At 48.2% G+C, this 13,272-nt stretch overlaps 1 protein-coding gene across 1 annotated transcript in view; it reads left to right on the top strand.

Moving 5' to 3' along the window:
* CACNG3 (calcium voltage-gated channel auxiliary subunit gamma 3) overlaps positions 1–13,272 on the top strand; it is a 28,547-nt gene that overhangs the window by 4,355 nt on the left and 10,920 nt on the right. The window contains exon 2 of the mRNA XM_042922933.1: positions 13,130–13,213. Within this exon, the coding sequence (XP_042778867.1) occupies positions 13,130–13,213 (84 nt within the window). The remainder of the gene's footprint in view (positions 1–13,129; positions 13,214–13,272) is intronic.

Here is a 13,272-nt window from a genome sequence, read left to right as displayed (position 1 = left end):
CCAGTGCTATTTCAGTTTCTGGGTGGGGGGGGCGGTGCTTCTGGGGTCAGCCAGGCCTGGCTACTCAAAGTGTGGTTCATGGACCAGGAGCATGAGCAGCACCCAGGAACTGGTTAGAAATCCCAGAAGCAGGCAGAATCTCAGGGTCTCCCCCAGACCTGCGTGTTCAGAGCCTGCGTTTTCAGGGGTGCCCAGGCTAGTCACACGTGTATTCAAGTTTGAGAATGGCTGATCTAGAGCATAGCAAGAGGGAGAGGGTGCGAGAAGGACAAGGCGGGATGGCAGAGGGGAGAGAAGGTCCCATGGGTTCTACACGAAGCCCGTGGTTCCAGTTCAGGTGCAACCCAGGCGTGCGTGCACCACGCACAGAAGCTCACACCCCCGCCAGCACACGTGTATACAGTCATGTGCACACCCAGGCACCACACACCCCTTTCCATTCTCTGCTTTTCTGGAATACGTTGGCATCCGCCTCTGCTGACCCCATCTCTCTCTCTCTCTCTCTCTCTCTCTCTCTCTCTCTCTCTCTCTCTCTCTCACACACACACACACACACACACACACACACACACACGTGCGCGCGCTGCGGCCCTCACACGTCCTGCCCAGAGACACCCCACCACACCTCCATCATACTGCAGGTCCCGAGGAGATCCTAGTGGGCGAGTGGGCAGGGGAATGGGGAATCGAGAAGGAGAGACTCGCCTTCTCTCTCCCCCTCTGAGCCAGGCAAAGGGCCTGGAAGGAAAAGCTCAGATGCCGGGGAGAAACCGCGCAGGCTGCAAGGTTACCTTGCAGAACGAAATCCCAGTGTGGTGTTTGCTCAAAATGCCAGAACTATTCCTGGATGTCAGGTGCGGTTAATGGTTGCCATGGCAACCTCCCATGCTTAATGAATAGAAGAGAGTAAAAGATTCTGGATATAAATGTCAGGGCCTGGGCTGGATTTGCTTGGGAGCAAAGCTGTTTAGCGCTGGGCAGAGCTGACCAGTGGAGGTTGAAATGAGCAGCCCAGGGTAGCCGGGAAACAGACCGCAGAGGTTCTCTCTCCCTTTCCTCCATTTAGCAGAGTCAGAATGGCACAAAATGTCAAAAAGTATGACTTTCTGCACAGACAGTTTAAACACAGGCTCTGGTGCTGCAGGTTTGATTTTGCAACATGTTTACAAAGTTTGTAGGCAGAAATCTGAGTCCAGCTCTCTCAAGAGTTAAGAGACGCTGCTTTTTAAAACGCTCCACTGGATTAATTTTTTTTTTCTAATGAAGAAAGTGCCAAATCAGCGTTTAAAAAATAAACTTTTGGACAGACAATGTCAAGAAGATAAGAAGACAAGCCACAGGCTAGAGAAAACATTTGCAAAAGACACATCTGATAAAGGGCTGTGAGCCAAAATATACAAAGAAGTCTTAAAGCTCAGCCATAAGAAAACAAACAACCTGATTAAAAAATAGAACAGATAACAGAGGAGATACATCCTCAGAGAATATATACAGATGTCAAGTACATGTATGAAAAGATGCTCCACATCATATGTCGTCATGCAATGCAAATTAAAGCCACAGGATACCTCTTAGACCTGTGGACCTGTGGACCTGTGGACCTATTAGAATGGTCCACATCCAGAACACTGACAATACCAAATGCTGGCAAGGATGTGGAGCCACAGAAACCCATTCACTGCTGGACGTGGAGAACAGAAACTCATTCAAAACAGTGGGGCGCCTGGGTGGCTCAGTCGGTGAATCATCTGACTCTTGATTTCAGCTCAGGTCATGATCTCGAGGTTCATAAGATCAAGCCCCATGTTAGGAACTGCACTGACAGCTCAGAGCCTGCTTGGGATTCTCTCCTTCTCTCTCTGCTTCTCCCCCACTCATGCTTGCTCACTCTCACTCTCAAAATAAATAAATAAGCATTTTAAAGGAAACAGTTTGGCAGTTCCTTCCAAACTGAATTTACTGTGACCGTATGATCCAGCAATTATACGCCTTGGTATTTACCCAGATACCCCTTGGTGTTTGTGTCCACACACAACCCACAAGTGTATATTTATAGCAGCTTTATTCATAAAGGCCAAAAACCTGGAAACAACCAAGATGTCATTCAGTAGGGGAATGGATAGATAAACCTGTGCTAGATCCAGGCAATGAGATTTTAACCAGTGCTAAAAAGAAATGAACTTCAAGCTACGACAAGACACGGAGGAACCTTACGTGCATATTACTCAGTGAAAGAAACCCATCTGAAAAGGCTGCATACTGTGTGATCCCAACTCTCTGACATGCTGGGAAAAGGCAGAACTATGGAGACCGTAACAAGCACAGTGGTTGCCAAGGACTGGGGACATGGAGGGACGAACAGGTGGAGCACAGAGGATTTTCAGGGCAGTGAAACTACTCTGCATGTTGGTGGATACACATCATTGCACATTTGTCCAACCCATAGAATGTGCGACACCAAGAGCGAACGCTCGTGTAAACTGTAGACTTTGGGTGATAATGACGTGTCAAGGTAGGTTCGTTGATGGTCACAGGTGCACCTCTCTGGCGAGGGACACTGATGGCGGGGGAGGCTGTGTGTGCGGAGGATACGGGAAGGATGTGAGGCATCTCTGTACCTTCTGCTCAGTTCTGCTGTGAACCTAAAACTGATCTGAAAAATAAAGTCCACTCAAAATAAAAACCTTTCGAACCCCACACCTCCACACGTGATGCTGTGATTGTGGCGTTGACATGTGACATGCAGAAGTTAGAGAGCAAACGGAGGGGTCAGGTCACGAGGGATAGGTCACCGAATCTCCTTCAAATGTCAGCGTGCCTCCGTGATCGTGTGCAGGGCTGCGTTTGGGAGTGAGGCCGAAGTCCGCTGACACTGGTGAACGTGAAAGCTAAGTCCGAGGCACAGGTGTGCCAGGGACAGGGCTGTGGGGCGCCCACATGTTGGAAGACCTCAGACAACCTTGTTGCGTTTCCAGCCTCTTCCAGCTTCAGATCTTGTAAGGGGGAATCGCTGTCCTTAAACCCTCCATACTCCAGGGGCGCCTGGGTGGCGCAGTCGGTTAAGCGTCCGACTTCAGCCAGGTCACGATCTCGCGGTCCGTGAGTTTGAGCCCCGCGTCGGGCTCTGGGCTGATGGCTCGGAGCCTGGAGCCTGTTTCTGATTCTGTGTCTCCCTCTCTCTCTGCCCCTCCCCCGTTCACGCTCTGTCTCTCTCTGTCCCAAAAAATACGTTTTGAAAAAAAAATTAAAAAAAAAACCCTCCACACTCCAGACCCCACCTTCCTTGTCCTCGGCCAAGGCCTTTGTGCGTGTGACGATGACCTTGTGTCCACTTGGCTAGAGAGCGTGGCTCTCAGACTCTGAAGTGCATTGGGATCTGAGGTGCCTGGTAAGAAGCACAGGTTCTCAGACTCTAACTAGTGCCTCCAGTAAGGGGCCCGGGAGTGTGCTTTTTTTAAAACAAAGGTCCAGTTGACTCTTTCATGGACCTTTCATGGACCTTCATGGAACTTTCACAGGTAGATGCAACTTTCCCAGGCACCTCTGGAGGAGAGATGCCATCACCTAAAAGCAGCAGAAATGAAGGGGCTGCAGGCCTCTCCCCAGAGCCCCTGCCCAGCCATGGCCACCTCTGTGGTAAGGAAACGGGCTGAGTTCTCACTCCTGTGAGTGCCTGCCTAGGTAGGATTAGGAGGACTTTCAGAAGCACACAAGTGATTATGGTGACCACCCCACCCTCATAGTAATCCACCTTGAAAATAATAATACTGGGGTGCCTGGGTGGCTCAGTCAGTTAAGCGTCCCACTCTTGATTTCAGCTCATGGTTTCATGAGTTCGAGCCCTGCGTCAGGCTCCGCACTCACTGTGCAGAGCCTACTTGGTAATCAATCTCTCTCTCTCTCTCTCTCTCTCTCTCTAAAAGGAAGGAAGGAGGGAAGGAAGGAAGGAAGCAGGCCTATCAACTAGGTGCAGAGAAGGGACCCAGAGTCCCTTGTCCTGGCTAAATTTCCCGTACTTGGTCCCAAGGCAGGATGCTCTCTCCATTGGGCATCTCTCTTCAAGTGGATGTGCGAGGACTCTGGCTGGCCTGCCTTTCCACCCCCAATCGCCAGTTACTTCTTCAAAGGGTTCACAGTGGCTTTCGATGATTCCTCTGAAGGTGCACTCCATTCCTGTTCCTCTGCGAGCCCCTGGCATCCAGAGATCTTTTAAAACTATAAGGCAGACTGCGTTTCTCAGCTGCTTAAAGCTTAGTCTAGCTTCTTCATGGACCTGCTCTCCCCCTACTCACTCTGTATCAGTTCTCCTGGTTCCAGAAACACACTACACATTATCCTGCCCCAGGGCCTTTGCTTATGTGATGCCTTCTTCCTAGAAAGCTCTTCCCTCAAATCTCCCTGTGGTTAGCTTCATCTTCTCACTCACGGCACCTTCTCGGAGAGGCTTTCCCTGTCCGCCCAATCTCATGACTGTCCGTCCCCAAGTCAAAATAATAAACTCCACGTTTATTATTTTCATGGCACGTATCACTATTTAAAAGGACCTTTTCCTTTGTACAGAAACATTTGTATTTATTCTTCCTTCACTGTAGGTGTCTCCCCACTAGAACATAACAGCCTTGAGATCCAGAACCTAGTCTATCTAGTTCGCTGATAAACCCCCAAGTGCCCAGGACAGAGCTTGATGCAAACCAGGCACCTCGACAGACATCCATTGAACGAGAGTGAATCGGGTTGTACACTTCGATCAAAGAGGATCTTTCTTTCTCCCGAATTCACTCACTCCTGTAGTTCTCTTACTAGAAGCCATGAGCCATAATAGATATACTGTATGTGCTCGGACAGACCAGGTTAGTTCAGGAACTCATTACCCAAATCCCTGCACATGCTCGGTTGTGGGGACAAGCAAGCAAACCCCCATCTTCACGGGAATATGTGCATGCATGGCCTGACCACTTATAACACCAGGCTCAACTAAAACACCCTCCCTGCCCCATCCCACACCCCCACCCCCATTCCGTACCCCACAATTCACCATCTTTGTCTGGCAGCCTCTCTCTGATTGCCAGCTCTTGTCAACATGGGACAATCCAATGCAATGCAAATAGAGGCAAAAGCGATGGCAAAGTGAGATTGCACATCTAGCAAAATCCACGGAGCGTCACGGAATGGATGTGAGGAGTGATGTGGTATGCCAGCCGGGGGCCCCAGGAGCCGGGCGGAGGGACACCCGTTAGCAATGGAAGAAGAAAAAATCAACAAGAAGGATGATGTGCTATAGGGCACATCCAGTGATTTGAATATCAAAGGATTAAGAGAACCTCTTGAGAAGATGATGACGTACTCAAATATTTTTTGCCAAAAGGACCTACTTTATGATCCTACTGGGAAAGTCAGACTTTACGATCCAGCTGGGAGAGTGAAGGATTTCATATTGGGCTCTCATGTGATTTTACCAGAAAGAAATTATGTTCTCTTCCCGCTGAAAATCAACACAGCTTGCTTTTTTGTTCATCCCAGCGCATAGTTGGAAAAGATAAGACGAAACAAATGTATGCTCATAAATGATCGTTTCATTTTCAAGATAAAGATGGGAGCGTTTCTTTGAACCTCATTATTTACTATGAAATAAAGGTCCCTACTTTCAAGTGGACTCACCTGGAAGGGGGTGGTTCTCAACCTCGGCTGAACAGTTAGGCTCATCTGGGGAGCTTTGAAAACTCCAGATGCCCAGGGGCGCCTGGGGGGCTCAGTCGGTTAAGTGTCCGACTTCAGCTCAGGTCATGATCTCCCAGTTGGTGAATTCGAGCCCCACATCAGGCTCGAACCCACTGACAGCCCAGAGCCTGGAGCCTGCTTCGGGTTCTGTGTCTCCCTCTCTCTCTGTCCCTCCCCTGCTCATGCTCGCTCTCTCTCTCTCTCTCTGTCTCAAAAATAAGCATTAAAAAATAAAAATAAAATAGAAAACTCCACATGCCCAGATAGATTAAGTACAAAGCTCTGGGGGTAAAACAGAGCACCAATATTTTCCAGCCACCCCAGCCTCCACTCCGGAAGTTCCAACATGCAGCCCATTTGGAAAACCACTGTTTTAAGCTATTCTTATCCTCCGTAATAGAGCTCTATTCTATTACATTCTCACAGTCAGGCAGTAACTTTTGCTTTCTTAAGTATTCCTGGTGCATAAACAAACCTGATGTTTGTTCGTTCCTGATTCCTTAAGGCAAAGTCGTCACGATGGGGACCTAACAAAGGACCTATGTCTCTAGACCGAGAGCTCCGGTCTCCACTTAGCCTTGGTTTTGAGCTCTGAGCTGGACTTTGGGGGCCTGAAATTTGGGTGCCCCAGATGGGCTGCTGGCTGAGATGGGTGCCAAGGTCCAGGCACTGGGTTGGCAGGGTTCCTGGGCTGGACCGTGTTCTGGGCACTGGCACTGAGCTGAGAGGGCCACCGTCATTCTGAGCACATGGTAACCATCCAGAGACTACTCAGAAGTGATGTCCCTTTATTAGGTTGGGGAAGGCAGGTGCCCCAGCCACCAAATTCTCTCCCAGGACCATCAGTGTGGGCTATGCACACTGCACTCAGCAGGCAGATGTGGGGTCCTTCCTGGAAAACCATCTAGAGGTTCTGCTGATGCTGGAGGAGGGACATCCAGTGGATGGCTGCCCCTCACTCAGGGTCTCCCTTCAGGACTTCAAACTTGAGAAGGTCTGTTTGCTCTGTGTCCAGTATTTCTGGACTCGAGACCAAAAACACTTGAGCAGAGCTGTCTTAAGATGACCCAGAAAAGCTCTATCTGGCCCTTGCCCAAACTTGGCACAGCAGGTGGTCTAGGCTTGTTCTCGCTGAAGTTTGACCCAGTAAATCTGCCACAAGAGACCCTGTCTTGCTCCTCTGGGCTTCCTTCTGTTCCTCAAACTAACGAAGCTCATTCCCACCTCAGAGCCCATGCCTCTGCCTAGAAAGCCCTCTCTGCACTCTTCACATAACTGGCTCCTTCTCTTTATGCAGGTCAGAGCCCGAACACCGCTCCCCCCCCAACCACCACCACACTGCCCCAAATTGCTCACCGTCTGCCCCCACCCCATGCCTAGTCACGATGACATCATCCTGTTCTGTTTCCTTCAAAGCACAGGGACCTTGTTCATCTATGTAGTCTGGAGACTCTGTCCCCAGTGAGAATGTACGTTCCTAGAACCAGAATCTTCTGCCTTGGCCACTAGTGAATTCCTAGGAAGGGGGGGACAAAGTTTGAAGCAACCAATCGTCACAGCCCAGATGTCATACCTGCCCTGTCCCAGGCTCCCACCACCTTTCTGCCACCCACCCGGAACCACTGGAACTGTCTTTCAGACCAACCACCACTGCTGCTCTAAACACCCTCAGTTACTCTGAGTTCCCAAACGAGTTTTCCTGTCCCTCTCGATAACACGCATGCTATTGCACTCTGACTGGGACAACACACCTCCCTTCTTCCGATGAACTTTTAATTACCCTTCAGATCTCAGCATAGACATGATTTCACTCAACATTTGGTCAACAGAAGTTGCTCTACTGAGCTATCAGGTGACAGAATTTGTGGGGGGGGGGGTGGTTACGGAAATGCTTTCACTTTTAATCTTATGCCTTTTGATATCTACTGTCTGAATTTTCCAACTATGAATACCTCCATTTTTTTAAGTTTATTCACTTATTTTTGAGAGAGAGCGAGTGAGCACGAGCCAGGGAGAGACAGACAGAGAAAGAGAGAGAGAATCCCAAGCAGGCTTCATGCTGTCAGCACAGAGCCTGATGTGGGGCTCCATCTCACAAACCATGAGATCATGACCTGAGCTGAAATCAAGAGTCAGACACTTAACCAACTGAGCCATCCAGGCACCCCTAAATACCTCTATTCTTTTCAGTTAACGGCGATTATCTGAGCATAGGATAATGGACTGCTTCTTGTTTTCCTTGTAATATTTCTCTGCATTGACAAATATTCTGATCAATGTTACTCTTCAAACATCGGTGCCACAATGACTTAATTATTACTTCTTTCTTATGTGGTTTAATAGCTTAGAAGAAGCCACCTGACTGAGCTCTTTCATTCATACTAATATTTTGTCCAGCAAATTGCCTCGAGCTTTCTAAGCAAACTATTCTCTCACCTGGAAAAAAAATGATAATTTTGTCCTATTTTTTTCTATTGCCTGTTACTCTCAATTCTGCTTTATTTCTTCTTGCACTAGAACTTGTAGAACCGTGGTAAATAACAGAAGCGATGGTGGGCGTTCTTACCTCATTTTTTATTTTACTGGGAATATTTCTAGGGTCTGACCTTTAAGAAGCCTTGTTGGTTGAAAGAAAGTCCCCTTCCTCTTACGGAAGACGTGTTTTTCCATCGGCTGAGCCAGAGATGAACCATCAGCACATTCTTTTCTGCCCAGGATGAGGCTTGTTTTCACCAGAAAGCCAGTCTCTGCAACTGATTCACTTTGACACGCCAGGAAATCTACCTTGGTTCTCTCTTCCATTCCAGACCTCTTCCCGGGGTCCTGCGGTCTGTGGGTTCTCACAGCCTAGGTCTCACACCTGCCCTACCCTGCGTGCCCATTGCCTCTCCCCTGTAACCACCGGATCTGCGCCCAGATCACCTCCCACCACCGATCCTCCCCCCAGTTTACCACATTCCTGCTTTCTGCTTCTCTCTGCCCCAGGGCCTTCGCTTAAACTGTGCTGGGTGAGTGCTTGTCCCTGTGTCCTGCCTCATCCTTGCAGGGAAGATGCTTTCAACGTCTCTCTTGGTTCCACCCTCTGCGGTTCGTGGGCAAGTCCAACCCATCCTGTTTTTCTTAGATTTACTGATAGGGGGAAATACTCCTGAGAAAAATGTAAGTGAGAAGAACATCATGATCTCAATTTTATAAAACCATTTGTGTGTGAAAGCATGGGGGGGGGGGGGAGTCTGGAAGGAAATATACAGCAATGCTAAACAGTGGTTATTTCAGGGAGCTGGCAATGTGCTCTTTGCATGAACGGCCAAGTTCACTTTTTGATGAGTCGTGATGGCAGCAGCTTCCTTTTCAGCGTGGAGTCTTCCTCAGGGAAATTCTTGATTCCCTTTCGTTTTAGATTGTTTTTTTAAATCTCAACCTGGCACCAATGTGTCTCTTCTGGTCCTAAAATACCTACCAAAACCAATGGTAGTAATAGCTATAATTTATTGAGCTCTTACTATGTGCCAAGAGCTGTGCTAAGTGGTTTACGTCATTGCCCGATTAAAAGAGTATGTGCTGAGAATACCAGCCGACGCTCTGTCTGCTGTTAGAGGCTCCTTTCATTCTCATGACAACCGCCACGACATTATTGTTGCTATCGTCATTCTACAGAGGAAGAAACTGAGGCTGGGGGAGGTAATTCGCCACAGGTAGCTCAAGTGCCAGAGAGCCAGATGAGGAATCTGGCCAGCTGGAAAGTTCCCACCGGTCTCCAGGGGGTGGCCGACTCCCCAGGTGCAGGGGAGTGTTTTCACATGGAGATGTGGGACAGAGATCCCCATTTTTTTTAACAGAAGCTGTAAATGAGGCTTTCATGTGACATATCCTGAATTTTAAATTGCAGCAACATATTGAATTTAAAAAAAAATACATCAAAATAGGCATTAAACTACCGCAGGTAAAAAATAAAACAAACCAGGCAAAAACACCAAACAGAACATTCCGTGACCCAGATTTGCCCTAGATGTTATCCCCTTCAGAAGAACCAGCTCGGATTATGTCCTCCGAGAGTCCCCGGAAGGCCCAGACTCCTCTTTTTGTGTTATCTCACAGGACAGGGATCTTCAGACCACAGATCAGCAAAACCTTCCCCAGCCAGATAGTAAATATTTTTTGGCTTTGCTGTTTCTGCCACAACTCCGCGGCTCTGCCATCATAGCGTGGAAGCCATAAACAAACAGGCACGGTTGTGCTTCAATACAATCTTATTTGCAGACACTGAAATTTGAATTTCATGTAGTTTTTTGCGTGTCATGAAACAATATTCTTCGGTTTTTTTTTTTTTTTCCAGCCATCTGAATATGCAAAAACCATTCTTAGCTCATGGGCTGTGCAAGAACAGGTGGTGGGTGGCTTGAGACCCTAAATACCAGGGACTGTTTCTCCGGGAGCTTCCGGTGTTTGCTGGCTCTAAGCTCTAGTTTCCAGGTGTGAACCACCTCGGGTAAGGCCCGGTTCGCAGGCAGGTGTAGACATGCGCGGAGCTCTTTATTCCCACGTGGATCCGACTGGTCTGTCTCAGTAACGTTCACATTTCGTTCTCATCCCCAACTTTTCTTCCTATCAAAGCCTTTGGGGTGCCTGTCAAACAGCTAACAGTAGGCGGTCCTACAACCACCACCTTTGCCTTGCTCGGTGGTCCCCAGCGTAGATTATGGGGCAAAAAAACATGGTTGATGGAAAAAATCACTCACTGGTCCAATTCATTTCCACAATTGGTGGCTATGGATAGACCACGAAATTATCATAAAGCCACCTGGCCCGGGATGTTGCTGGCAACTCTCAATGTGTGGAAGAGAGAGCAATTCACAACAGTGGTTAAGACCCTGGCTTTGGAGGGGCACCTGGGGGGGCTCCGTTGGTTGAGCGGCCGACTCCTGGTTTCAGCTCAGGTCACGATCTCACCATTCGTGAGTTCGAGCCCCGCATCAGGCTCTGTGCCGACAGCTCAGAGCCTGGCACCTGCTTCATATTCTGTGTCTCCCTCTCTCTGCTCCTCCCCACTCATTCTCTCTCTGTCTCTCTCTCTCAAAAATAAATAAACATTAAAAAATTTTTAAATTTGGAGTCAGGCAGACTTCATTCAAGCATGCCGCTTATGAGAATGCCATTTATGGCCGTGTGCCTTGACGAAATCATTCACTTTCCTAAGCCTTTGTTTTCTCACCTATAAAAGGGGGTCAAAATGCCAGGTACTTCGTAAGGCAGTTTTGAGAGCTAACAAGGATAAAACATGTAAAGGAGTGAGGTTAGCACCCAGTACATGACATGGGCTCAGCGTGTGTGACTTCCTATGACTTATTATTCAACGAGCTGGAAGGGAATGGGGTTTACAAACTAACAGGAATATGCGAATGGAACTCTAACATCTAAACCAAAAAAAAAAGGGAGCGCCTGGGTGGCTCATTCGGTTAACCATGCAACTCTTGATTTCGGCTCAGGTCATGATCTCGTGGTCCTGAGATCGAGCCCCACGTCAGGCTCTGCGCTGACCGCGGAGCCTGCTTAAGATCCTCTCTCTCTCCCTCTCTCTGCTCTTCTCCCCCATTCACTCTCTCTCTCTCTCTCTCTCTCTCTCAAATAAATATTCAAAAATTTTTACACAGTCTGAACAAGAAAAAAAAATGAAGGCTTTTTCTTTCAATATCAGGGAAGAAGCTATGACTTTGTGTTTCTTCCAAGAATTTCCTTTAATCTGCAAGTCTTCTCTCCAGGACCCTCTCCTTGGTTCTGTGTCCACCCTTTGCCTGGTGAGCAGAGAATCAGAACCAAGGAGATGTTCTGCATATCGCATCACATTTGTTGGGAAATGCCTCTGGCTCGGAGCCTACTTGTAACAGGGGTTAAGTGCATGACGCTCATTATTACGAGATAATAATCAACATAATAATAATGGCTACCTTGCATAGTCTAATGGTGAAAACCACAGGCTTTGAAGCTTAGATTCCAATATCGACTCTTCTCCTCTCCAGCTGTGACACCTCAGTCTCCTCTGTGATCTGGGTTGCCTCATCATCAAATGTCAGGATTAATAGCCCCTACCTCCCAGGGAGGTGGACAAGAGTCACTGAGAGAAGGGATGTCAGGTTTCAGCTCTGTGCTTGGTCCACTGGAAGCCTTGCATAAGCACTAGCTGTTACGATGGCATGCCTGGAGTTTTGCAAAAATTATCTCCACTTCACATACTTTATTTAATCCTTATAGTAACTGTGCTGCAGTATAAGGCCAGATCTGTGTGATCCAAAACCTTGTCTACTCTCCGTGACATCACACTGCCCCTCCCCTCCACGCCACCTTCTCAGGCTGGGATGAGAACAATGTTGCATAATGTCCTGCTGGGTTAAGGTGAGGAGTTCAGAAATTGCTGTCATTTATAAGAAGTGGCACAGCCATTAGCTGCCCCAGAGATTGGTTAATTGCCTAGTTAACAAACACCCACAATGACTATCAAATCCCCAAAATGATTTAAGTCAAACTGATATTAGGGGCACCTGGGTGGCACCGTTAAGCGTTCAACTCTTGATTTCTGCTCAGGTCATGATCTCAGGGGTTCGTGAGGTCGGGCTCTGCACTGACAGCACAGAGCCTGCTTGGGATTCTCTGTCTCTCTGTCTCTCTGTCTCTCTGTCTCTCTCTCTCTCTCTCTCTCTCTCTCTTTTGCTCCTCCCCCACTCTCTTTCTGTCTCAAATAAACATTTTTTATAAACTGATCTTGAAGAGAAAAAAGGAAGCAAATGCTGACAGTTTCTGCAAGAAACCTGTACATTCTGTGTCTCCTGAAGGCGCGGGCCACACGGCCAAGCACAGCAGACTATGACCCAGGGTAGGAGAAGGAGTGAGGGGATAGTCCCGTGTCAGATATGAGCAGGATCAGGGGCAGTGTGCTATTCCTGAAGCTACGCCCAGGATAGACACCTGGGAGTCAGCAGATCATGATTGGGATGCTGGCTCCCCTATTTACCATGTGAGCTCAAGCAAAATTCTTAGGCCCGTTTCCTCATCGATAAAACGGAAAATTAATACAAACTCCATTTCCTTCTTTTTTTCCTCACCAATTGTGTGTGGGGGGGGGATAGATAAAGCAGTCCTCATAATGAATGATTATGTTTCATAGCTATTTGCCCTTCCCAATAGATCTTAACATCATGCAAAAAATGTAGGAGGCAAAAAATTTAAGTCTTCTGCTTCTTTTTTTTTTTCCTCCTCTACTTGTCTCTCTTTTGTGTCCCAGACAGATGCTGACGGGCCAACAATATGCACAGCCAGCAACAACCATGGAAGGATCTTCACCGTAGGGGTGAGGACCCAGGCTCACCCCAGGGGCTCTGGCTCCTCCCCCAGCTCAGGCCCACATTTGTTTCCACAGGGGCTTTCCGAGGAGTGTGCAAGAAAATCGATCACTTCCCTGAAGACGCAGACTATGAACAAGACACAGCAGAGTACCTCCTGCGTAAGTTTCCACTTCTGGGGTCTCCCCCAGGGTGGGGGGCCAGGGAGGGGAGGGTGGCC

Source organism: Panthera leo, chromosome E3 (genome assembly GCF_018350215.1).
Source record: "Panthera leo isolate Ple1 chromosome E3, P.leo_Ple1_pat1.1, whole genome shotgun sequence".
Lineage (NCBI taxonomy): Eukaryota > Metazoa > Chordata > Mammalia > Carnivora > Felidae > Panthera > Panthera leo.
The sequence above is the reverse complement of the archived record's forward strand: the minus strand, read 5'-3'. Positions and strand labels throughout refer to the sequence as shown.